The sequence below is a fragment of the Ipomoea nil genome, unplaced genomic scaffold (assembly GCF_001879475.1).
Source record: "Ipomoea nil cultivar Tokyo-kokei standard unplaced genomic scaffold, Asagao_1.1 scaffold1334, whole genome shotgun sequence".
NCBI classification, from domain to species: Eukaryota; Viridiplantae; Streptophyta; class Magnoliopsida; order Solanales; family Convolvulaceae; genus Ipomoea; species Ipomoea nil.
In genome coordinates this window covers 414,537-442,514 of record NW_017617762.1, presented here as the reverse complement: position 1 = coordinate 442,514, position 27,978 = coordinate 414,537, and the positions used below count along the sequence as shown (strand labels likewise).

The 27,978-nt window shown below is 41.0% G+C and overlaps 2 protein-coding genes across 3 annotated transcripts; both read left to right on the top strand.

Moving 5' to 3' along the window:
- The first annotated feature begins 17 nt into the window (after positions 1-17).
- Positions 18-22,279, top strand: LOC109185642 (germin-like protein 5-1). 2 transcript variants are annotated; one of them, XM_019335606.1, is made up of 3 exons: positions 18-78; positions 21,209-21,361; positions 21,544-22,279. In XM_019335606.1, the coding sequence occupies exons 2-3, from the start codon at positions 21,232-21,234 to the stop codon at positions 22,080-22,082; spliced, it is 669 nt and encodes a 222-aa protein (XP_019191151.1). In that variant the 5' UTR covers positions 18-78; positions 21,209-21,231; the 3' UTR covers positions 22,083-22,279. The 2 variants fall into 2 exon arrangements, with proteins under 2 accessions (XP_019191151.1, XP_019191150.1); XM_019335605.1 differs by lacking the exon at positions 18-78 and having other exon boundaries at positions 21,112-21,361.
- On the top strand, positions 54-1,077 carry LOC109185643 (germin-like protein 5-1). Its single transcript, XM_019335607.1, has 2 exons — positions 54-231; positions 414-1,077. The coding sequence occupies exons 1-2, from the start codon at positions 102-104 to the stop codon at positions 950-952; spliced, it is 669 nt and encodes a 222-aa protein (XP_019191152.1). The 5' UTR covers positions 54-101; the 3' UTR covers positions 953-1,077.
- Positions 22,280-27,978: the final 5,699 nt, after the last annotated feature.

Sequence of the window (27,978 nt, the reverse complement as noted above, 5' to 3'; positions counted from 1 at the left end):
TTTTCCCTTCTCCACACCCCTTCCACTCTATCTATCTCCTTTCCAACATTTGACAGTCTTCCTTTTTGGTTCTGGGAAATCAAGAAAAACACAGTATCATTATGGGTCCTTTTGGGAAGATAGCAGCAATATTGGGACTTATGATTTTGGGCACCATGATTAGTTTCAACACAGTCTCTGCTGGTGACCCAGATTTGCTTCAAGATATCTGTGTTGCTGATCTCAACTCAAGTATGTATAACCTTAATTAAACATTTTTGTCTTGTCTTTTAATTATTGTGTTAAAGTTTATTAAGATTGATGAATTGTGTTTGAATCTTCCAAAGAAATTGATTTTAAGTAGGTTGACTTGTATATCTTGGAGTTGACTTTTGTTTGAGATTTGCATTTTGTAAATAATTCCTTGACTATAGCTGTGAAGGTGAATGGATTCGCCTGCAAGAAGAGTTTCACGGCGGAGGATTTCTCGTCAATGGCGATAGCGAAGCCGGGAGCCACCAACAACACAATGGGGGCGGTGGTGACGGGGGCAAATGTCGAAAAAGTCCCTGGACTCAACACCCTAGGCGTCTCCCTCTCCCGCATTGACTACGCCCCCGGCGGGCTGAACCCTCCCCACACGCACCCACGCGCCACCGAGATGATCTTCGTGCTGGAGGGCGAACTGGACGTGGGCTTCATCACCACCGCCAACGTTTTGGTCTCCAAGCATATTACCAAGGGCGAGGTGTTTGTGTTCCCCAGGGGGCTGGTCCATTTCCAGAAAAACAACGGGGATGTTCCGGCCGCCGTGATTGCCGGGTTCAACAGCCAGCTGCCGGGAACACAGTCGATCGCCGCCACCCTGTTCGCGGCGTCGCCGCCTGTCCCGGATAACGTGTTGACTAAGGCGTTCCAAGTTGGGACGAAGGAGGTGGAGAAGATCAAGTCTAGGCTCGCTCCCAAGAAGTAAATTAAACACTTGCGATGAATTGAAGCACTTTAATTTTCATTTTATTTGTGTTTATTGATGATTTGATGAATTGTTGTTTCAATCATTGTAAGTCATTTTTCCTTTCAATTTGCTAACAATAATAAAAGAGTTAATACCCAAAATCGTTATCGACTATAGTGGTTTTTCTCAATTTCGTCCTAAACGACTTTGATGACCTAATATCGTCTCAGACTTTTGTGTTTCGCTCAATTTAGTCCTCCATTTGTTATTCCGTCAAATTAGTGTTAAATAAATGGACAATTCAGTAATGCCAATATTGATCTCTCTTTACTTTCAACTTGTGAAGTGCGAAATTCCTCTTTCTTGTACGAATTACACCCAGAATTACTCTAGGACCTACAAATCAAATTTTATATTCGCAGTTTTAGGAGTAATTCGTAAAAAAAAAACAGGATTTCGCAGTTCACATGTCTATGAGTAAAGAGATGCCAATATTAAAATTACTGAATTGTCTATTTATTTAACACCAAATGGACACAATAACAAATGAGGGACTAAATTGAGCAAAAACACAAAAGTCTGGGACTAAATTGAGCGAAACACAAAAGTTTGGGACGATATTAGGTCAATAAAATCGTTTAGGACAAAATTGAGAAAAACCACTATAGTGGAGGACGATTTTGGGTATTAACTCAATAATAAAATCAAAAGCTTCCCAATCTAAATATAATAAGAAATATATTTTTTGCACACATTTTTGTTATTAATGATTTTTTTTCTCCAGATATCATTCTCACCCTTTCTTACGTTATATTTACTATTTTTTTTTTCAACAAACACTTTTTTTTTAAAAAACTTATTTCATTAATTAGTTTTTATAATATCAAATTACTAGTAATACTAAAATAAATATTATAAATTATTTAATTATAAATAGTTTGTGTCAAGTTTGTTTATACAAATTAAAATGAGACATGGGTGATGAGTGTTATATATAACTAGTATTTTCACGCGTGCGATGCACGAAATTGATTTGTTATAATATATTAAGAATATTTGGATCAATATACAATTATTTAAATTATAACTTCAAATACTCAGTATTATATAGTGTAATTGGAGATATGGTTTGGACCGGTTATGTTTGTGGATGTTTTCATTGCTTAAATTCGAGCAAGTAATTGCTCAAATTAATAGTTAATGTGTAGATGTACGCATGCGGTGCTGTAACTTTAGAGATTTTTATATATCATTGTTTAGAATTTTTATAAATTGGGCAGTTGTGCTCGTTCTCTAGCAACTTAGTTATAGTAATCAATTGTTATCCTAATTCATTTGTATAAAGGATATATTTTTGTTTAGATATATTGCAATTTTGTCATTTTGAAAAAAAAAAATCATAATATCATCGATTGTATTTACACATTATTGAAAACCTCTTTGTAAACGACATTGGTGGTCGCAACACAGTATTGTCCATCCTTGTCTAGAGCTAACACCTTCAGGCTATAAAATAGGTGACTTAGGAGAAAGCCACGTACAATTGTCTGTGATTAAAGACCGATTTTTCACTGTCAATCTCAAACTATTTAAGAATTCAGGAGTGTGTACTTCTAATAGATTTTCACTGTATGATTCTGCCTTACACAAAGAGTCACAACTTAAATATATTCGTACTTCTGCAGTATTCATGTCGCACATGTACTGATTAATTTGATCAACGACATCTAAAGTCGGCGAGAGAGTCGCTCGGCCTTCTAGATGCGACTCATCAAGCATGTCATATCTCGAGCTTGGGAATGTGCTTTCCACTATATAGTTGCTATGGGATTGTGTCCACACTTCAATAGAAACTGTGCTGGAATAGAAACTGTGCTGGAATATCAATCTCAAATGAATCACTGTTTACAAACCTTGCAATCTCATCTCCGATGTCTGCAATCCATTTTGAAAACCAATCAACCGTCTGTCTATCTTCCTCTAAAGCTATGGTCCGTAGTCTCAAGTTCTTGGTGAGCCTTAATACCATGCAATTTGTCCACAAGTATGAAGAATTAATATTTGTTGCGACAACAACTGGTCTTGTTGCTTTGGTAATAACATGTAGGATTTGTTTAAAATCGACGCCCAAAACTATTGTTTTTTCACCAAAAGTCTTTTCATCAACACTACCCGGTATGGCGAACCTCAATAGATCCCTCATGGTTTTGTCCAAAGCCTCAAAATAGCGTTTGTGCGTCATCAGTGCTTCATCCCATATTATCAATTTGCTCCTTATTATAAGCTCAGCAAGGTCACTGCCTTGCGATATAGTGCACGTGGGATGGAATCTTCGTTCAAGGAGAGTGGTATAGAAAATCTGGAATGCGTCGTCATGCCTCTCGGCAAGAGCAAAGATGCTATTCCACTGGAAGCAACATTCAGAACAATATCACCGTGGTTCCTTATCTTTGACGATAACATTCTCCACAAGAACGTCTTGCCTGTTCTTCTATAACCACACACAAAGAACAATTCACCTCTATTGGAATCAATATCATTAATCACAGAGTCGTAAACATTCTTTTGCTCGTCGGTCAATTGTGTTACCAATGTTTCATGCTTTGTCTTCAACGATTCCTTGTCACACTAGTACAAAAAATCACATCAGCTACACCTCTAAAAGTGTTTCTGCTATACCTGTACAAGGTGTAGCGGAATTCAGTGTCGCTGAAAGTGCCTAGCTTTTCTGTTAGTAATGTTATTATTTGTTATTATTATTTGTAATCCTAAGTCTAGTTATAGTATGTATTAGAATAAGTCTTATTTGACTAGGCTATTAGTTAGGAGATAATAGTGGCATAGTTTGATATACTCTCCTGTATCTCTGTTCTGTTGAAACTGAATAACATTTGTTTCTCTAATCTGGTATCAGCCAAACGTCGATCCATTCTCTCTCTTCGTTTTTCTCTGTTTTTCGACAAAACCACCGTAAAACTCCCACCACCACCACAATGTCATCCAATTCCTCCGAGAGAACAATTTCCGCCGGCGGTGGCTCATCCCCGTCCGCTAACAATCCCCTTACGGGCGCTCATCACTTCATCTCTATGAAGTTGACGTCCCGAAATTTTTTGTTCTGGCGTACCCAGCTTATTCCATTCCTTCGCGGACAGGACCTGCTCGGCTTTGTGGATGGCACCTCACTGTGCCCGCCTCCCACCATTGTCTCTCCACCAACCGGGACCTCCGATTCCGGTGCGAAAACAGCGGCTCCAACCCCGAATCCGGCACACAAAGCCTGGGTTCAACAGGATCAATCGATCCTTTCTCTTCTCATCTCGTCAATGTCTGACGAGGTCCTTCACCTGGCTGTTGGGCGCAACACGGCTGCAGAAGTATGGCAATCCATCTGCACGGTTCTCGGCTCCAGTACCCAAGCAAGATGCCTGAGCTTGCTCAGGCAGTTTCAGTCCTTGCGGCAAAGAGGCACGCCGACATCCGACTATCTGGGCAAAGCCGAGTTGCTTGTGGAAGCTCTCGCACAGGCTGGGTAGCCCCTCTCTCTTCGCGAACAGAACTTATATGTTCTACAAGGACTTCGCCCGGAGTATCGCGCCTATGCCGCGTCTCTCACCGCCAACACGCCAATATCACTGTCGCAATTAGCGGATTACTTACAGGCCGCGGATTTTATTCTGGCCGATGATTACCTGCAGGTTGGTGATGGCGTTCCAGTAGCGTTGCATGCGGCCATGTACGCAGGGCGTGGACGTGCAGGGCAAGGCGGACACGACAATCACGGCGCGTCGGACAGTGGCGGACGCCGCGGACGTGGGGGCCGGAACAGTAATGGCGGGCGCGGTCGTGGTGGCCGGGGACCTCCACGATGTCAGATTTGTCGGGCTCAGGGACATACCGCAATTTACTGTTACAAACGGTATACCACTCAACCCCCGGCGCAGGCAAATGTAGCTGTTTCGGGAGATGTACCCGCAATTCCTGTACCACCGGCCGATGCATGGTATCCCGATACGGGTGCCACCGCGCATGCCACACCGGATCCCGGGATGTTGACACACTCGGAGGACTATGATGGTGCTGACACTCTTAGAGTTGGAAACGGGGCAGGTTTGGCGATCTCACGAATAGGACATACATCTATCCCATCAAAATCTAAACACTTATTCCTGTCAAACGTGTTACATGTTCCTACATTAACTGTCCCGTTATTATCTGTGCAAAAATTCACTAGTGATAATGCAGTTTATTTTGAGTTTCATAACAATTGTTTCTTTGTGAAGGATTCCAAAACCAAGGCCATACTTCTTAAGGGGTCTACAGCTGGCAGTCTGTACAAGCTTCCTGTGTCACGGAGTCAGTTTGCTTTTGTCACCTCCCGTGCAACGCCTGTAGTCTGGCATCGCAGGCTCAGTCATCCGCATACCGTGGTTCAAAATAAAATTCTCCAAAGCTGCCCGGTTGAGTCAACTAATGTCAAAAGTATTGAGTCATGTAAGGCTTGCCATCTCGGCAAGTCATCTCGTTTTAAACTAGAAAATATTCAAAGTTCAAGCCACAATGTACTAGACTTGCTTTATACGGATATATGGGGTCCTGCACCTGTAGTATCGTCTAGTGGTTTTAGGTACTTTGTACTATTTGTAGACGATTTCACTCGCTTCTGCTGGTTTTATCCATTACGGGTAAAATCAGACATTTATAAAGTGTTTGACGTTTTTCGTGTGTTGGTAGAGCGGCAATTTTCGCGCTCTATCAAATCTGTTCAATCCGACCTAGGGGGTGAATACCGAAAATTAGGTGTCACGTTTCAATCTTTAGGCATTAATCACAGGCAGTCGTGTGCTTACACGCACGAGCAGAATGGGAGAGTTGAACGCCGTAACCGCCATATTGTGGAAACCGGGTTGGCTCTCCTTGCCCAATGCAACGTCCCGCAACAATATTGGGACTTTGCTTTTCAAACTGCCACTTGCCTAATCAATTACCTTCCAACCAAAGTTCTAAATTTTGATAGCCCGTACTCACGTCTCTACAAAAATCCTCCTCCATATCATTTCCTTCGTGTCTTCGGGTGTCAGTGTTATCCCTATCTTCGGCCTTACAATCGGCACAAGATAGAATACTGCTCCACCCCTTGTGTCTTCCTAGGTTACCCAGGCCACCGTCCTATAGGGGGTACAGATGTATGGATCTATCTAGTGGGAAAACCTATATCTGCCGCCATGTGCGGTTTGACGAATGTGTGTTTCCTTTTAATACAGGTACAATGCAGCAGGCCCCGTCGCCCAATCCTTTACCATGGGTTTCCGGTCCTATTGTCCCGCTGCTACAAGCTCCTGTTTGTGAAACTGGGCCTCCTCCTGTCACTGAGGCGGTCCCGATTGCTCAGGAACCTCCTTGCTTGGCAATCACTCACACCGCACCACCTCGGGCTCGGAAGCGTGCTCGGGTTCATCCTCCGGACCGAGGGCATGTCATGCGGCTCTGACACATGACCCGAGGCACTTCTGAGGTTTTTCAGGCCCTTACCGCGTCGTCTGATCCGACGTGCTATTCGCAGGCGGTTGGGCATCCGCAATGGCGGGATGCTATGGACCAGGAATTCAACGCCCTGCTCCACAATAATACTTGGAAACTTGTTCCACCGGAGCCTAATATAAATATCATCGGGTGCAAATGGGTGTTCCGTACCAAACACACCGTTGACGGCTCTATTGAGCGCTACAAAGCCCGTCTTGTAGCCAAGGGCTTTAACCAAGTAGCCGGGGAGGATTTCTTCGACACCTTTAGCCCCGTGGTGAAACCCACTACGGTCCGAATCCTGTTCTCCCTTGCCGTCTCCCGCAAGTGGTCTCTACGCCAGTTAGATGTCCACAACGCCTTTCTAAATGGCCACTTGGCGGAGACTGTCTACATGAAGCAGCCTCATGGGTATGAAGACCCGACTCACCCTGGTCATGTTTGCCACTTGCAACGCTCGCTCTATGGCCTTAAACAGGCACCCAGGGCGTGGTTCAAGTGGCTTCACGATTTCTTAATATCTGCAGGTTTTTCATCGTCCAAAACAGATGTGTCCCTCTTTTACACCACTTCTGGCGCCTCAAAGGTTTATCTACTAGTCTATGTAGATGATATCATTGTAATGGGGCACAACGCAAGGGCTGTGGATACTCTGCTGACTCGACTTGCAACTACCTTTAAAATTCGGGACCTAGGCAAGCCGAGTTTCTTCTTGGACGTCGAGACAATTGATACTGAAGGTGGCATGGTTCTACGGCGTTACATGACAGATCTTCTTGGGTGTGCTGGGATGTCTGACTGCAAGCCACTCACCACTCCAGCTGCCGTCACTAAACCAGTTACCGCATCGGATGAACCGTACGACAATCCCACACAGTATCGTCGGATAGTAGGGGCGCTTCAGTATCTCACTATTACGCGTCCAGACCTCTCCTTCTCAGTCAACCGACTGTGTCAGTTTTTGCATGCACCGACTATGGATCATTGGGCCTTGGCTAAGCGTGTATTGCGCTATATTAAGGGTATTCTTGCGTATGGATTACAGATCACGGCTTCACCGACTACTACTATACATGCCTACTCGGATTCTGACTGGGCCGGCTGTCCTACAGACAGGAAAAACACTAGTGGTTACGCAGTGTTTCTTGGGGATAATCTCGTCTCTTGGCAGTCCAGGAAGCAACGCACCGTAGCTCGCTCGTCTACCGAAGCTGAATATAAAGCCTTAGCCGACGTTGCGGCTGAGGTGACCTGGGTTGTGTCTTTGCTCCGTGAGTTGGGTCTACATGACAAGCAACCTTCCAGCATTTGGTGTGATAACTTGGGTGCCACGTATCTTTGTGCTAATCCAGTTTTTCACGCACGGACGAAGCATGTCGAGATCGACTATCATTTTGTCCGAGACAAGGTTGCGACCGGGGAATTCATTGTCAACTATGTTTCAACCAAGGATCAGCTTGCCGATGTCTTCACCAAACCACTTCCAGGACCGCGTTTTGCAGCTCTACGGTCCAAGCTCAATGTGGTTTCTCACCTACCTTGTGCTTGAGGGGGTGTGTTAGTAATGTTATTATTTGTTATTATTATTTGTAATCCTAAGTCTAGTTATATTATGTATTAGAATAAGTCTTATTTGACTAGACTATTAGTTAGGAGATAATAGTGGCATAGTTTCATATACTCTCCTGTATCTCTGTTCTGTTGAAACTGAATAACATTTGTTTCTCTAATCTTTTCGCTACACCTGTAGCGAGTGTCGCGGAAAGCATGCAAAGTATTTTTTTAAATTTTTTTTCAATAAAAACTTTCTGCTACACCCGCATAGCATCGAGTGCCGCGGAAACTGTTTAAATAATGATTTTTCGCGGCACCCTTGTTGGAGAGGGTGTCACGGAAAGTTACCATTTTTTTTAAAAAAATAGGGAAAATGGCACTTCTTCCCCCTAAGTTATATACTTATAGCACTTTCTCCCCCTGAATTATTCAAGTGGCTGTTTTTCCCCCTGAAATGTTAAATGGACATATTTATCCTTAAAATAAATATTTAAAATAAATATTTCATTTATTTTCCTTCTCCAACAAATTATGACAATAATTTGGTTAAAACCAAACAAACACTATAGCAACCAAACCGAAATATTTCAATTATAATTTAGAATCGAAACTCGATATTTAGAATTTATTAAAATCGCGAACCGGAACGGACGATTCATGTACCGAACTGAAAAAATAAAATATATTTATTGTTGAATTTAGACTATTTAAAATAAAAAATAAAATTTTAAAATAAAGACGGTTTAAAATTGCGAACCGGATCCAGAACTGCCGATTCACGGTTCAAGATCCAATTTTTTTATTCATAATTTTAATAAATTGAAATCCAAATATTAGGTTCTAGATCTGAATCATAACCGGAAACTTTTAATTCAGTTGCTATAATGTCCGGTTCAGTTTGATCTGAACCGTGGTCATCCCTACGTATACGCGATAATTTGTTGGAGAAGTAAAATAAATAAAATGTTTACTTTAAGGGTAGAAATGTCAATTTAATATATCAGGGGAAAAAAACACCACTTTTAGAATAATTGAGGGGGCTAATGTGCTTACCTAAATAATTGAGGGGGAAAAATGGCTATAAGTATATAACTTAGGAGAAAAAAGTGCCATTTTCCCAAAAAAATAATATACACTAATATACCGGCTCAGATACCAAATTAAAAACAAAAACAAAATACACACATATACAATACACTGATACACTAATCCAATCTGAATATACAATGAAAAAAAAATTAAAGAAAAAAAAACAATACAATACAATATAATGTCTAACAATACTTTCACAAACTAAATTCAAACAAAACCAAATTAAAAGGGCCAAAAATTGTAAAAAAAAAAAAAAAATACTTATTGTATTGTATTTCAAAGAACAAGTACTGTGGAAAAAAATACAATACAACTACAATACCGATCTGGAAGGCCCAACACATAGATGTGCCACCGCCTCAACGGAAGCTGGACTTCTTTGTAATCTTGGAGCCATAGCCATTACAATATCTTGACCTAGATGCAAAAAATTACCAAATTATCATTTTTTTTTTTTTTTTTAAATTTTGGTAATCTTGGACATTGATTTAAGTAAGATCAATGGCTCAGATTTAACTGCACAATCGCACTTGGGCGCACCATCCGCACCTGAACCTAATTATATATATATATATATATATATATATATATATATATATATATATATATTGGTTCAAATGCGGATAGTGCTTCTCGTGTAACCGATGCGAATTTACTATCAGGTATGAATAAATGCACCCAATAGTGTTCAAAAATTGTACCAATACACCACACTCTGTTTTTATTTTCTTTTTTCTTCGATCTTTTTCTCTTCCGTGTGGCGAAAAACTTTAACGGGGTGTTGGTGCTTTTATAATTGGTACACTAGCTAGTTATGAATAATCATGTTTGTAATGGATCAATTAGATCTAGTAAGGTCGATTAACTTGTATAAGTAGATCCTCATGAGAAAAAATTTTGACTTCAAAATACTCTTTATATTTTCCAACTCTCAACCTACTTCGAGTAACGTGAGTGAATTATTTTTACTTATTCATTTGTTTCCATGTATTCACTGTATTAATCTAATATTCTCTCTTTTCTTGAATCAATAATACCCCCTCCCCTATTCAAATTTGAATAGTTCGATAAAAGTGTTGAACCTGTAGATGAATCTACATTCTACACCAACAAATTATTAAACACGACTCATATTAAAAATCTTCAATTAAATTTATTATTATCTAAAAGTTACCTAAGGCAATTCTCATTCTATTATATAGAAAGAGAATAAATATGAATATAAAGGCCAACTACTATACAATGTGATAATATTTCTGTTACTATTCTAAATAGATGGTAACAAGATCGAACCTCAGTAGTGGGACATTGATTCTTTGGTGTTGAAAAAGATTTTGAGTGTTTAAAAAAAAAACAATAGAATATAAATGATTGAGCTGAGTATTAATTCTTTTTTTATAATAGTTAAGAAAAGAAAGAAACAAGTTGATATATATGGTCCAACGTACCAAGATTGGGAGTATATATAAACACATAAGTTTTATTTGGTAACATAGTTAGCTTATCAATCAATTTTGACTTGTTTGACTTGGTTAAATAACTAATATGAGAGTTTGATTAATCATTTTTTATAACAGCTTATTACTGCAAAATGCTAAAATTCAAAAAAGTTACTCAAAATAATTTTTTCAATAAGATTTTTGAGAAAATAAATTATACTCTTAAAGGGCGTGTAATAAACTATTAGCTAATAGCTAATTTACCAAACATCTTTCTACACTTAACTAACGTTATCAACTAATCAAATCTACTAACTAAATCCGCTAACAACTATTTGCCAGACATATCATAAGAAGCCATCAAAGCCACTAAAAATGGATATATGGTCAACATATAGGATAGAACAGAGCAAGCGAGGGTCATGCCACTGCTCACGTTTACGGCACGAAGAGGGACAATAGTTTAGTCAATGACAAAGGTAGACTAACCAAGAGTAAAAAATAATCTATGTACGTTAAACTGTTTTCATCATGCCAAATCAAATTATTTAATTCTTAAGTCAATGTAATTGGTTGGATTAAATTTAAGTATGAATAATTGTAAAGAGATATACAATGTAAAATTGCCGTCAAGTGAATAATAAATTTTAATAAAGAATACTTTCTTAGTAATATTGTAAAACAACAAAATGAAAAATCAAGTGTGCAAATATATGACTTTATAGTTATACTTAAATGGTTCAAATTCATTTTACTTTGAGCAAAATTAACCACAATGAGCTTATATCTGTCAATTTATATTTTTCGGACAACTTATAAGTTATAACCATACTTTCAATAACGGATAATCACATTAAGTGTGGATTAATAATTATACTTCATCTAAGAAGACTCTCACCTCCTTTAAGGGATGGTAATGGGTCGGTGAATGCTACATCCACCACCCGACCCACCTTATACTTTTTCTACCTACCATCACTCCCGACTGGCATTGGGTGAATATTTTCAAAATCCACCCCGTTCCACTAGGTACGAATGCCCACTACGAGTACTTGACGCTTATTATTTATTTAAAAAAAATTAAAATAATATTTAAATTACTTAAACATAATAAAATAATAAAATTCACTAGTTATATTAAAATATAAAATAATAGAAATACTCAAATATAATAACTAAATAATTATTTTTTAAAAAATAAACTTACTAATTTAGAACTAAAAAGAGTAAACTAATAAGTTTATTTTTTTAAAAATAATGATTTAGTTAGGCAAGCATGACAGAATTAAAATGCTAGGCAAGCACTCTCTTGTAATCATCTTACAATGCTATTATCGATGGTGCGCTCTGAGTAAAACCTGTATTGTGATCATTGTACTTTTGTCATCAATCTATTCTAAATAACTAACGTTCTCTGAATGGAAAGTACGATGGAGTCTCAAGAAACGCTCTCGTCACCGCGCTCTTCTGAAGATTTGGATCTCCTGGAGCGTAGCACCAAGAGGTCCAAACGGGCGACGATGACTGATGACCAACGATCGATGCCGAGCCAGGAGATTGTCATGGTGCAAGAGACGCCGGAGGGTGGCATGGAGGCTGGTTTCTCCTCGAAACCGACGGTGGAGGCATGCAGGGAGATCGTCCCATCGGCACAGACGGAACCGCCGCGACCGCTGGCAGATCAACGTAGATCGTATGTGGATAGTCTGATGGGGAGGAATGGGGCCGATCCAACCAGGCTAGACGACCAGGAAGAACCACGCCAAACCCACGATGAGCTGGTCGAAGAAGAAAACGATGATCCTCTGTGCCCGACCATTCGCCTGACTAAGGAGGAGGTGGAGAAGATACGTGCGCCATGGCGGAAGTCTCTGATTCTGAAGGTGTTGGGGAGACGTGTGGGATATGCCTACATGCTTAGGAGGCTCACGTCCATGTGGAAGCCAAAAAGCAGCATGGACCTAATTGCTCTGCCAAACGACTATTTCCTGGTAAGGTTTGGATCCATTGATGATCTTGAATTTGCTTTGTTTGAAGGTCCCTGGGTGGTTTTAGACCACTACTTGATCGTGAAGCCGTGGGAGCCCGACTTCGATCCGATGAATGATGCTACGGAGAAGATGGTGGTGTGGGCGCGGATTCCGTGCATTCCAATGGAGTATTACGACTATATTTTCCTCCGAAAGTTGGGGAGACGGATCGGAAGAGCTGTCCGAGTGGACCAGGCCACCAGTATGGGATCGAGAGGGATGTTCGCAAGGATATGCGTGGAGATCGACATGCGCAAACCTATCATCTCTAAGTTTACTTACGAAGGGAAGACAAGACATGTGGCTTACGAGGGACTGCACCTAATCTGCTTCTCATGCGGCCTTTATGGCCATGCGAAAGAGAATTGTCCGACGCTGAAAAAGGCAGGCCGAGGACAAGAGGAGGTTGGGGAGGCAGGAGCTGAGGCGGAGTACGATAGTACAGATCATCCACATGCAGACGGGGCGCGCACAGGACTGAAAGACGCTGAGGATCCAAAAATCCCGTTCGGAACGTGGATGATTGCCCCACAAAGACGAGGACGCCCGCCGGGGCCAGGCTCGAACAAATATACGAAGGCGGGTAATAGCCGAGGAGGGGGAAATAATGGCGGACATAGGGCGGTAGTAAACGCCTCCAGGTTCGCGGCCTTGACATCGGACGAGGCAGGCATGGAAGTAGGTGCGGAAGACGCGGGGAACATAGCTGGAGCAGAGGATGAGTTGGAAAATAATGCGCAATCAGAAAAGCCGGCAGAAGCCCCCCCAGAGTATACCACGCGTGTCGCAGAATAAGGGGCAGAGAGCTGATGGCAGCCGCAGACCCAATGTGGTGGTGAATGAGAAACAGATCAATAACGACCCTACACCGACCCGTGAGCTGAGAGCGAATCCAAATCAGGCCGGAACGAGGAGGTTGGTGGAGGAGAGGCCAAGGCATGCGGCGGAGGAGAGCGAGCATGTGGTTGTTCGGGGGGAGAAAGGTGGCTTAGTGATTCACTCATCGCGTGTCTATGCGGGCGATACGGGAGACGTGCTACCGTCTCCGGTATGGCAAGACACTGGAGAGCACTTTGGCGACCCCCCGGAGGTCTTTGACGATGAGGGAGACGCGGTGATGGGCCTCGGCGAGCAACAGGAAGATGGAGGTAACGGAGGAGCCCAATAAAGCTCCTCCGACTTTGCGTTTTTATTTCGGGTTTTTTATTTCTTGTGTCTTGTCTATGCTTGCTCTGCATATCGTGTTTTCCTTCTTTTTTTTTTCTAAGCTGGTTATCTCCATGAATTGTCTTTTCTGGAATTGTCAGGGTGCAGGTGGAAAGCCGTTCCTGCGCGCCCTAAAGTTTCTTATAAAATCGCACAGGCCGAAGATTCTCGGTCTATTTGAGCCTAAGGTCTCCGGCGCTCATGCAAATCAAATATGTAAAAAGATTGGTTTTTCTGATTGGATTAGGGTGGAGGCAGTTGGTTTCAGTGGTGGTATCTGGATTTTTTGGGAAGACTCACTGCAAGTCACGGTTTCTTTTACTCACCCGCAATTTGTTTTGTTGCAGGTGTGGGAAAATAATCAGCCACCATGGAGGCTTGCTGCAGTTTATGGCAGCCCTACTCATCACCTTAAGAGACGTCTCTGGCAGGATCTAAGGCAATCGACACGTGGGATTGTTGGGCCTTGGATTGCAGCCGGGGATTTTAATTCGGTAGTGTCAAAGGACGAAACGAGTAATTATTCTTCTTTTTCTTCTCACAGGAGTTCAGACTTTGCGCAATGGATCCTGGAAGAAGGCTTAATCGATATGGGTTTCTCAGGACCAAATTTGACTTGGGTGAAGGATGGGAATAGCAACAACATAAAGGGTGCCCGACTGGACCGGGCTTTGTGTAGTACCGATTGGAGAGTGCGGTTTCCTGAGGCGTCTGTTTCTCACCTTGCTCGCTTCTCGTCTGATCACGCACCTCTCCTCGTTCGCCTAGATGAAAGCAAGAGCCGGAGGAAGGCGGCCCCTTTCGTTTTTCAGGCGGCTTGGCTCACACATGCGGACATCCATAATGTAGTTGCGCGAACTTGGGAAGAGGGAAAGGGGATGATGGAAAATACGGATACTTTAGCTAACACCTTGTCCACCTGGAATAAATATGTTTTTGGGAACGTGTTCAAACGCAAGAAGATCCTGGCCTCCCGAATAAGCGGCATCCAGAGGTGTTTAGCGGGAAACCACCATAAGGGTCTTACCAAGCTCGAGCTTAAGCTCAGAAAGGAGTTGGAATCTACTCTCCAACAAGAGGAGCTTATTTGGTTTCAAAAGTCGCGGGAAGAGTGGATATGTTCAGGCGACAGAAATACGGCCTACTACCATGCAGCAACGGCAATACGAAAAGCCCGGGCCCCGATACGGGCGCTTCTCGATGAGAATGGGGAATGGATCACGCAAGACGAAGCCATGCAAAATCACGTTAGACTCTTTTATAAGCGACTCTTTACGGATGATACGGAGAGGACCCTACCAACTCAGTATTATGCTAACTTCCCCCGCCTGCGGCCTATTGATTGGGCGGTGTTTAACAGATTAGTCTCGAAAGAGGAAGTCCACGCTGCTCTCAAAGATATGAAGCCCTTCAAGGCACCAGGCCCGGATGGATTCCAAGCGGGTTTTTCTCGACACATGTGGGACAAGACAGGGGATGATGTGTTCACTATGGTCCAGCTGGCTTTTGCTACAGGCACTTTGCAGGAGGGTCTGAATGATACCCTTGTGGCGTTGATTCCTAAGGTTCAGAGTCCGGAGACAGTCAAGCAGTTTAGGACAATTAGCTTGTGCAACGTTGCTTACAAAATTATCACGAAGACTATCACGAACAGACTTAAGCTTATCCTACCTCAAATAGTAGGCCCTTTCCAGAGTTCTTTTGTCCCCGGCAGGCAGATTACGGACAACATCCTCATTTTTCAGGAGGTGATGCACACAATGCGGGAGAAGAAGGGAAGAACTGGGTACATGGCGATCAAGCTGGACCTTGAAAAGGCCTATGATAGGCTCTCTTGGGATTTCATTCGGGATACCTTGGACAAGGTAGGCTTTACGGGGACTCTAAAGGAGCTTATGATGACTTGTATCCAAACTCCCAGGCTCTCCCTAATCTGGAATGGGGAACGTTTGGAGGCTTTCAGACCGGAAAGAGGCATTAGGCAGGGCGACGCAATATCCCCCGCTATCTTTGTGTTATGTATGGAACGCTTAAGCCAGATGATTGTCATGAACTTGGAAAAGAAGGTTTGGAAAGGTATTAAAATTGCAAAAAATGGCCCCATTCTAACTCATCTTTGTTTTGCAGATGACATGGTGCTTTTTACGGAGGCCTCAGTGGAACAAGCGAATGTCATTCTGGAATGTCTCGACCAGTTTTGCCAAGCCTCAGGACAAAAAATCAGTCTTAGTAAATCTCAAGTCTTCTTTTCGAAAAATACCAGCCAGCACATGGTAGAGGACATCTCATGGAGGCTCGGGATTGAGCAGACGACGAACTTGGGTAAATACCTGGGCGTGCCGGCCATCCACGGTCGGATCACCAGTGCCACCCATTCCGACCTGCTTGCTAGGATATCTGGCCGGCTAGAAGGATGGAAAGCGAAAACCCTTTCGCTTGCGGGAAGAGTTGTTCTTGCGCGCTCGGTCCTGAATGCTATACCAGCTTATACCATGCAGACGACCTTTCTTCCGAAGGGAGTTTGCCTGGAGATTGAAAAGCGCACGCGCAAGTTTGTGTGGGGATCTAGTGATGCGGATAGGAAAATGAACTTGGTAAATTGGAACCTGGTTACGACGGCAACAGAAGCGGGTGGGCTTGGAATCAAGCGTATGTGCGAGCTCAACCTGGCGTATATGGCGAAATTAGGATGGAGGCTCTTGACCGAAACTGACAGTCTCTAGGTACAAACAATTAACGCGAAGTACAGGAAGTCGGAGGACATACACAACCTGAGACAGGGACGACGAAAGGTTTCGAATGCTTGGCGCGGAATTTCAGCCGCTTGGCCGGCCATGTATCAGGGAGTATCTCGCGTTGCCAGAAGTGGTACTAATATCCGCTTCTGGATGGATAAGTGGATATTTACGGAACCTCTTTACGATCGTCTTTTGGCGCCTATCCCTCTCCCGGAACTCTACGGCATGGTGCGTGACTATTGGGATGAAACAAGAGGATGGAAATGGGAATTGTTGGAACACGCATTACCACAAGAAGAAATACGAAATCTTGCAGGCAAAGTCCTAATGACTGCTGAGATTCATGATGAACTGGGATGGAGCATGGAGATTAACGGGAAGTTTACCATTCGATCCATGTATCAAGCATTGGTGGGCGATCACCGAAATACTTTGGATGACGTGTGGAGAAGAATCTGGAAGATAAAAGTCCCGGCAAGAGTTAACATGTTCCTTTGGCTTCTGCGCCACAAGAAGATTTTAACGAACGCCGAAAGAGCCAGGAGGAAACTTACGGCTGATCCATTTTGTTTTCTTTGTGCAGGTCGGACTGAGGATCTCCAACACTTGTTCCGCGAATGTCCAGCAACAAAAGGAATCTGGGAAGCAAGCCTCCCCAGGCAAGTGAACGCACAGCTGAATAGCCTTGCATGGGAGCAGTGGCTCGAGATGAATCTAGGAGGCAATGTGAGACATGGCTTCGATGAGAATTGGCAAGCCCGTTTTGGGGCAAGATTATGGTGGATCTGGCGATGGAGAAACGAAGGGATTTTTAACCAAAAAGTCCAAACGCTCGAGGAAAAGCTAGGCTGGCTCGCTAAATATGACGTGGAGATCAGGGAGGCCTTTAACAATCGACTACATCCGGGTACAGGGGCTATGCAGGCAACTATTGAGCAGGTGGGCTGGACGAAACCACCAAGAGGTTGGCACAAGCTGAACGTGGATGGAAGCTGCAAGGGAGATGGATTGGCCGGGTGTGGCGGTCTGATCCGGGATGAAACTGGAGATTACTGTGCAGGTTTTTTCTCCAGCGTTGGTCGTTGCCAAGTACTCGAAGCAGAAGCTTGGGGGGTGTTCCATGGCTTGCGGTTAGCACGAGAAGAAGGTATTGCAAAGCTTTTGGTAGAGAGTGATTCAAAACAGCTTATTGACAAGCTGCGTAAGAGAGATAAAGCAGGTAGTAAAGTCTGCAACATTATTTGGAGGTGCATGCATGAGGCTGAAAGTATACAACAAGTGGAGTATGTTCATGTGCGTCGTGAAGGGAATAAAGTGGCAGACTGTTTGGCGAAGTCGGCTACCAAGGTTTCAAGGAAGCTCCTCCCGAGATAGAAGAGCTTCTTCAACAGGACAAGCTGGGAGCTATTTTCAACAGAAGTCTTTGATTTTTGGGTTTCCCCCTCTTTTTTTCAACAAAAAAAAAAGAGTAGCCAAACACCTTGTACTTAGTTGGCATGTAGTGACCTCTCCCATGTGAGAGATCATGAGATCGAACCTTAGTAGAGGCGTCTATATATATATATATATATATATATATATATATATATATATATATATATATATATATATATAAATTAGCAAGGCCGAGTCGATCGCTCGGCGGGAAATCACCATGCCCCTCTATATTGATTTTTGCAACCGTGGGTTATATATATACGGAAGGGTTCAGGTGCGGGTATAGCTTCCCGTTCAGTTGTGCGGTTAACTCAAAACTGCATACAAATCACGCACCTTAAGAAGGAAAACAACGCACCTTAAGAAGAAAAACCATGCACCTAAAGCATTAAGCCGACACACCTTAAGTAAACAATCCACGCACCTTAAGCACACAAACAAAGCACCTTAATAACACAAACCACACACCTAAAGTTTTAAAATGTCACACCTTAAGTTTAAATAACTAACGCACATTAAGCATACAAATCACAAACCTTAAAAAAGAAAATAACGCACTTTAAGAAAGAAAACCACGCACCTAAAGTTTCAACACTGACGCACCTTAAGCACACAAACCATGCACTTTAAGAAGGAAAATCACGCACTTAAAACTTTAGATCGACGCACTTAAGTCAACAACTGATGCACATTAATCACATAGCACATGGAACCCACGCACCTTAAGCACACAAACAAAGCACCTTAAGAACACAAACCACTCACCTTAAATACACAAATCACGCACCTTAAACACATAACAAATCACCTTAAGAACACAAACCACGCACCTAAGGTTTTAAAATGGCTCACCTTTAAGTTTCACACAACTGACGCACCTTAAGCATACAAATCATGCACCTTAAGAAGGAAAACAACGCACCTTAAGAAGAAAAATCACGCACCTTAAGAAGGAAAACACGCACCTTAAGAAGAAAAACCACGCACCTTAAGCACATAAGCCACGCACTTTAAGCACAGAACTCACCCACCTTAAGCATAAAACTCACGCATCTAAGTGCAAAACCCACGCACCTTAAGTTTCAACAAGTACTTACATTAAGCACACAACCCACACACCTTAAGCACAAAACCCACGCACCTTAAACACAAACCCACACACCTTAAACACAAAACTCACGCACCTTAAGCACAAAACACACGCACCTTAAGCACAGAACCCACGCACCATAAGCATAAAACCCACGCACCTTAAGTACAAAATTCACGCACCTCAAGTTTAAACAACTACTCACATTAAGCACAGAACCCACGCACCTTAAACACATAACCCACGCACCTTAAGCGTAGAACCCACGCGCCTTAAGCACAAAACCCACGCACCTTAAGTACAAAACCCACGCACCTTTAAGTTTCAACAAGTACTTTCATTAAGCACACAACCCACGCATCTTAAGCACAAAACCCACGCACCTTAAGCACAAAACCCACGCATCTTAAATTTGACCCTAGATTCAAAAATTACCAAATTGTCACCGCGTTTTATTTTTTGTTTTTTTTTTTAATTTTGGTAATCTAAGACGTTGATTTAAGAAAGATCAATGACTTAGATTTAACCGCACAATCGCACCTAGACACACCAACGACACCAGAACCTAAATAAATAAATAAATAAATAAATAAATAAATAAATATAAATATATATATATATATATATATATATATATATATATATATATATATATATATATATATATATATATATATATATATATATATATATATATATATATATATATATATATATATATATATATATATATAGTGAAAGGTTCCCGTGCTGTTGAATGCTTCCCGTGCGGTTGTGCGGTTGATTAATGTGCGTGAGTTTTATACTTAATGTGCGTGAGTCTTGTGCTTAATGTGTCTGAGATTTGTACTTAATGTGCGTGAGTGTGTAATGTTAATGTGCGTGAGTTTTGTACTTAAATGTGTGTGAGTGTTGTGCCTAAGGTGCGTGAGGTTTGTGCTTAATGTGAGTTAGTGTGTAGTGTTTAATTGATTCAAAATTATGCGTGCAATAAAATTGATTTATTGTAGCTATTTTTAAGGTACGGTAATGTAGTTTGTAGGTATGCTGTCTGTTCTTGTGATTTGGTATGAGGTTTCTATGATTTTATGGTTTATTAGTTTCAATTATTGCAATGGTGGTCCAATCCTGGGTTGGAAGTATTGTTTTGTTTGGATTGTTTGAACTCAATGCCATGCCTGCGGGAAACGTCGTCAGCTCAGTACATCTTGCAGCAGTATATGGCCGTTTCTGGAGGCCAGAAGCTTCAGAGGATCGCCAATGCATACGCAATAGGTTATAAAGAACATGAACTCTTCGAAAACCTCACGCACATTAACCACACAACTCACGCACCTTAGACACAAGACTCATGCACCTTAACTACAAAACTCACGCATTTTAAACACTACACACTCATGCACATTAAGCACAAACCTCACACACATTAAGCACAATACTCACGCACATTGAGTACAAATCTCACGCACATTAATCAACCACACGGAAGCCACAAATGCATCTGATCCCTTCCCTATATATATATATATATATATATATATATGACTATATGTAATATACTAATATGACATATACACACCTACACACGTGCATTATATATATTTTTTAGTTAGTTGCCTTGGTGCTAGATGCCACTCTATCGTCCGATTAGTGACTAGCGCCTACTGCAACCATATACATAACACAACCATACATATATAGTGAATCGAGTGAAATTCTAGACGAGTTTTGTACATGAAACTTGAGTTCAACCCAACTTATCGAGAGTTTAATTTTTTAAGACTCACCACCTATTATCATCCAAAAAATTGATCCATACAAAATAAATTCTGGTGAAAAACTGAAAATCTGTGAGGCAAATTGATATTGCCATCCCTAACTGCTCTTCTTTGGGCTTCCGGCCGGATCCCGATCGCTTTACTTAGAGTGAAAGAGAACAAGAAGACATGGTTGATGCTTTATTGCTTTCCCACAAATTGAATGCCCCCAGCCACGTCAACCCCCCGTACTTTCCATAATTTCCATTTATCACCCAATACTTTTCACCTCCCCCCTATAAATACGCCCCAACTACTTTTCCCTTCTCCACACCGTGGCCACTCTATCTCCCTTTCCAACATTCATACTATTTGGCAGTCTTCCTTCTTGTTTCTGGGAAATGGGAAATCAAGAAAAACACAGTATTATTATGGCTCCTTTTGGAAAGATAGCAGCAATATTGGGACTTATGATTTTGGGCACCATGATTAGTTCCAACACAGTCTCTGCCGGTGACCCAGATTTGCTTCAAGATGTCTGTGTTGCTGATCTCAACTCAAGTATGTATAACCTTAATTAAACATTTTTGTCTTGTCTTTTAATTATTGTGTTAAAGTTTATTAAGATTGATGAATTGTGTTTGAATCTTCCAAAGAAATTGATTTTAAGTAGGTTGACTTGTATATCTTGGAGTTGACTTTTGTTTGAGATTTGCATTTTGTAAATAATTCCTTGACTATAGCTGTGAAGGTGAATGGATTCGCCTGCAAGAAGAGTTTCACGGCGGAGGATTTCTCGTCAATGGCGATAGCGAAGCCGGGAGCCACCAACAACACAATGGGGGCGGTGGTGACGGGGGCAAATGTCGAAAAAGTCCCTGGACTCAACACCCTAGGCGTCTCCCTCTCCCGCATTGACTACGCCCCCGGCGGGCTGAACCCTCCCCACACGCACCCACGCGCCACCGAGATGATCTTCGTGCTGGAGGGCGAACTGGACGTGGGCTTCATCACCACCGCCAACGTTTTGGTCTCCAAGCATATTACCAAGGGCGAGGTGTTTGTGTTCCCCAGGGGGCTGGTCCATTTCCAGAAAAACAACGGGGATGTTCCGGCCGCCGTGATTGCCGGGTTCAACAGCCAGCTGCCGGGAACACAGTCGATCGCCGCCACCCTGTTCGCGGCGTCGCCGCCTGTCCCGGATAACGTGTTGACTAAGGCGTTCCAAGTTGGGACGAAGGAGGTGGAGAAGATCAAGTCTAGGCTCGCTCCCAAGAAGTAAATTAAACACTTGCGATGAATTGAAGCACTTTAATTTTCATTTTATTTGTGTTTGTTTATTATTATTATTATTATTATTATTATTCTATATTGATGATTTGATGAAGACTCTTGGATGAAGACTTTGTTGTTTCAATCATTGTAAGTCATTTTTCCTTTCAATTTGCTAACAATAATAAAATCACAAGCACCCCAATCGAAATAAAATAAGTTTTTTGAGTTACAATGGAGCATTTGTACATTTTTTTACTTTCTCTGAGTGAGTCACTTAGTGCTACTAGACCATTAGAAAATAATATCTGAAAAAAATTACTCGGTAATTATTATTTTCTAGAGAGAGTTACTTCATGTTACTTAGGCCACTGAAAATTAATATCAAAAAAAGATTAATTAATAACAAAAATTTGTAATTTCTCGAGATATTATCATTCATCTATGGAGTCGCCATTTGTCACTAAACCAGATATGCCACATAATATTTTCATTATGGATTGGTGATGATGATGACTATAATCAACATTTGGCTTTAAATTCTTGAAGCAAAGAGCCAAATAAGGATCATATATAGCTATCAATAGGGTCAATTCAGCTGAAATCTAATCACTTATCTCCAAAGGAATGTCTAGAAAGCAAATATTACCAAACTAAGTTGGTGACTGATATCTTGACACTACACAACAAAGTAAGTATGGGACTTAATATCATCAACTAAACCACTTAAAAAGATCCATGGCAAAATTGGGGGGGGGGGGGGGGGGGTGGGAACTTAACCCACTGCACTTTAATATAATTTGCCACAACTCAATATTGGGTGACAGCATCTGGAAAGTTTTTGTGAATATTTTAAAAGGTGTTGGTGACCTACCCTTGATTTGATTAATCATTATAAAGTTATTCAGACAACTCCTCCTAATCCAACGTAACCAATTTAGATAATGATCAATTAATTTAACATTAGGGAATTATAACGTTAGATTGTCTTTCTTATCTCACAAGACCTGGTTATAATGAATCATAAACTAAGTTTGGTAAACCTGTCTTGTTTTAATCAACAAAGATGGTAGGAGTATTATATATTTCATATTTAGTTTAGATTATCTTTCTTATCGAAAGTGATGACTAATCTTGATCACCCATCAAGATTCATCAATGGTTGAAGATTTTAGTAATAAAAAATAAAAAATATGGAATAAATTTTATAATTATTGTAAATTTTTAATTTTGTAATATTTATAAAAAGAACCACATTATTATTCACTTATTTTTCAAAAACTCTCGACCATTGGTCTACGTATATGGATGGATCAAACTAGTCTTCACTTTTTACATTTTAGCATATTCATTGAACTGACCCCTCGCCTATATATAAGAAGACTCTTGCTAGAACTAGATTGTAGTAGTTGAATGACCAAATATGATTAATTTTAAAGTCGCAAGGTAATTCATTTTAATGTTCAATCTGGCCTGGAATAATATAAGATATATGTTGGGTGTGTTCAGTTGGAGACTTTTGCACCCTCCTATGGGTTTTCATACTCCTTATTATATTGGTTATCTAATTTTGTTATCCTACTATTGAATTCAAATCATTTAGTAATTACAAAATTTATTACCCTTTTGCTCTCTACTTTTAAACAATGGAATCAAAAATAAAAGAGAAAAAAAAAATGTCATTGTCTATGCATTAAAGATTGAATTTTAATATATATACACATATGTGTGTGTATTATTTTTTATTTCAATTCCTATTCACTACCAAACAAAATGACTCATTTTACTTAAATTCATTATCATTACTAAATATTTGATTTTCATTTCCATTATGATTTCAATGTTTGAACCAAATACACCCACGGTTATCTTAATTATAATAAAGCAATATGGTCTTGTGAAAATTAAATGTTGATATTAATGGTTAAATGTTGGTATTAATTGTTGGTGAAAATGAACCAAAATCGATTTAATATCCCTTAAAATAATATTTATATATATACACACGAAATATATATAAAATATTATTGGATACATATATCCGAAATATATATATACACACAAATATATATGAAACGGACCCAACGGTTATATATACATGTATATCTACGAAAAAGATATACCAATATATATCAACCAAAAGGAAAATATAATCCTTAGATTATAATTCCAAAACAACAAGAAAGAACGGATTTTTGCTTAGAGCATAATCCAAAACAAGAAAGAAGAAGAAAGAAAGAAATGTACGAGTTAGGCAAAGTGCCTGTCTTTCCTTAAAACCTTATTTGCCACCTCCCAAAAGTGCTAGGAGCGTTGTGACCTAGGTTTCCCAGGATAAAACGTACAACGGTTCGACGTTTGAGCACCCAAACGAACGAACCCGACGAACTAGAGCACGGGCAAAACACAGCTTCAAGAATGGAGTAGGAGCAGAATTTTGAGAAGAAAAAGTGCTTATCTTTGTGTGTTGTGTCACTCTCGTTCTTCCCTCTCTTGTTGCCTCTCACTATGTGGTTCAAAAGCCTCTACTCCCACTACACTCTTATATAGGAGGTTGGTACTTAATAGCATTATTATGACACATTAACCAACATAAATTCAATTTAAAAATTGAATTATAACGTTTGAAACGGTCGTACTTATTATCGAAATAATATCAACGGTCACGAACTTAATATCCGATTAATTCGTACCGACCATAACGTCCCGTTTCAAATATCTGAGTGACCGAGAAGTCCGTAAAAACCCGAAAGGTTAACGAATTGGGACCGGAAACCACACCCGAGTGGTCTGCAAGCACCGAAACGGTGCAGCACGAATCAATGCAAATAGCATTGACTCGTGCTAGAAGCACCAAACTGGTGCTACACGATAGGACTCACACGAAAGGAGTCCAAAAACCAAAGCATGAATTTGCTCAAAAGCACGAAACTTCACTTTGAATCCCAAATCATTATTTTAAGCTTTCTCAAAGCTTAATCATGTTTTAAGCTTATGCCTTCGTGATACACATCACAGCTAATTCTTTAATTAGCTATCAAGCTTAAAACCTTGCACATTTCGGGTACAAACAAATCACAACAATAGCTAATTTAATTAGCAACTATCTTAAGATTTTGACTTCTCTGAAATAGGTTCACTTTGAGAATCAATTTCTCATTCACCTATTACCCATTTTGAGCGTACATTATATCAAATTCTTCGTCTCACTACGAAGAACCCGAATCCACCTTGACACGACCCAAATCGGAAGTGGATCCCACATATATTTGTACCACAAAATAATCACTCAAAATATCATTTTAATGCTATTTTTTTTCCAACAATCCCCCACATGAATGAAAAATGATTTTCAGGGTATTTTGAAATCGGAAACAACTGTGTTTAACGGTCGATCCCTGCATAGGATAGGTAGGGATCACTATACCCTTTGAACCTTCTCTTGTGAAGACATGTTTACTCTACTGGCTGTACGGTAGAACGCGATGTCTTTGAACCGACTGCCGTTTGTGTAGACGATGACATATCTCACACAGGAACCTCCCAACCATGCTCTGTTCTCATGATTGTGCCCGTTTTGGTCGTGGGTCACCGTCCTGGTTCTGCAAGAGTTTGTGAAGAATTGTGCCCACCAATTCTCCTTTGAAGCGACCCTCACTTCTCTCTCACATAGGTGATTCTTTCCCGAGTATCCCGCATACTCACGTACGTCAACCGACATTCGAATCATTAAAGCATTAACATGCTAACCTTGCGCGGGAGTCACTATTTCTAACGAGGAGTGGTGGGGAGTCCGAGACCCCCACAGTGACACGCTTCGTTCCATAATTTAGTTGTCCCATTGAACCTAGGTGCTAGCTAGGTTGGGTATCCACTATAGAACTTTTAGTCCACGGGCTTTAGACCCATTCCTCGTTCCAACTTCTCCACAACTATTTGCTTACCCTCGGGTTAGCGAGTTAGCGGCCGCTACGTTATCTTTTGACATCACGTAGTCAATAAAGATAACCCCCGTTGTGAGAAATTGTTTAATGGTATCATATCTACGACTTATAAGTCTAGACTTACCATTCCACATTTAACTCTGTACTTAACCAATTTTGGCTTGACTATCGCAGTGCTCACAAATTGGAGGTACGAGTTCACCACTAGGAACATTCTCGAAATAATGGCATAGCCATTCGGCCTACTCGCTCGCGACACGAGTGTAAGGCTCTCAGCTTTGATCCCGTCGGATCTTAGCTATCACAAATTCATTTCGAGAATTTCCGTCCAACTGACTGCACTGGCCTATGTAAAGACGTAGCTTTTGATGGACTTAGCGTCCTTTGATATCCGTGCTATACTTTCCAAGTACGGCTAGATATCCCACGTTGTGCAGTCCAAAGTCACAAGCATACCTAAGTATCTCATAACTTCCACTATTGCCTTCTAGTGCGTAACACTAGGGTTACTCGTATGTCTACCGAGTTCGTTAACCGCGAAGGCAATGTCCGACCTAGTACAACCCATTGGATACAATTAAACTACCGATAATCTAAATGTATTCTCCGTGAGAAATACAATCTCCGTGATTATCGGCTAGTTGTACGTTAGTATCTAACGGTGTCCAAGCCACTTGATTAACGTCCTTTGCAAGGATTTAATCAACACAATGAGATTGGCTTAACACGAGACCATACGGTCTTCTCACAATTTTAATCTCAAAGATTAAATTTGCTAAGCCACACCTCTCATGTCAAATCTCGAATTTAACATGTTCCTGGTAGAATTGATCATTTGATCGTTACTACCCACGTTGAGTTTATCGTGTATAGACAAATAGTGATAACCTCGTCTATCGTACGCATTACGTAGACATTTATCACAATTGTTTATACTAAACTCGTGACACATCATTGTATGATAAAAACTTACATGCCAAGTACTAAGGCAATTGTTTCTTCAAACCAAACAATGATCTCACCAGTTACACACTTTCTTTCCATAGCGCGGAACCACGAAACCCTCGGGTTGTTCCATGTCTATTAAGAAAGCGATACATCTATTTCGATAAACTTCCAAGTCTCGCTAAACAGCTCTTGGGAAGTATCATCCTAATGGATTTCATCCTCATCACAAGAGAATATATATTGAAGTAACTGTGGCACTCGCGTTGCATGTAATTTAAAATTACAAGCTCGGCCATTTTACTTCGATATAACTAACCGATTTTATCTTCCGACTAGTGATCCACTTAGGATCCCGAGGTTTTACAACCTGGAGGAAGAACGACCAGTTCCAAGTATGATTCTCTAAGATAGAATCTACTTCACTCTCAATAGCCTCTCTCGGGTTGGTCCATCTGTAGAAGTCACAACTTCTACATACGATCGAGGCTTGTTTTCTAACAACCTTGTCAGAAAATCCAATTTATTTTCTAGTAAACAAGTTAGAATATGCGCGTCACATTCTAGCATGTACGTCAGAAAATCTGGACCAAAGGATTGTTCAATCTTAGCTCTCTTGCTACGTCTAGCTTTGAGCTCGGGTTCTCTTTCATACCCTTCAACCATAGCTACGCCGAAAGTTCCTTTCAACGTGCTAGGTCCTTTATTGAATCTTCACAAAAATACATTTTCCAAAGAATGATGAATTTCTTGATTCAATTTATTGTGTTCTTACGTACATCCACACTATAGGACTCGTGTACTAAGAACCAGTACACAACTTTGGCAAGACACCCCCACATTTCAGGCATTAGTAGAAAACTTCCTACGTACCCATAATTCATAAGAATTTCATGCGGTAACCTTATTTAAAAGGTACTTACTTGTCCAAAGAAATGTCTCACCCCACATACTATGAGGTAGACCCGAACTTATCAACACCTTGATATTTATGTTCGGTAACAACGTTCGATTGAG

What these genes read in the sequence shown, in the direction of transcription:
- LOC109185643 (XM_019335607.1), top strand. Translation starts at nt 102, where the DNA reads ATGGGTCCTTTTGGGAAGATAGCAGCAATATTGGGACTTATGATTTTG. An exon ending in TGTTGCTGATCTCAACTCAA is followed by an intron (nt 232 to 413) that starts GTATGTATAACC and finishes CCTTGACTATAG; the next exon opens with CTGTGAAGGTGAATGGATTC.
- LOC109185642 (XM_019335605.1), top strand. Translation starts at nt 21,202, where the DNA reads ATGGGAAATCAAGAAAAACACAGTATTATTATGGCTCCTTTTGGAAAG. An exon ending in TGTTGCTGATCTCAACTCAA is followed by an intron (nt 21,362 to 21,543) that starts GTATGTATAACC and finishes CCTTGACTATAG; the next exon opens with CTGTGAAGGTGAATGGATTC.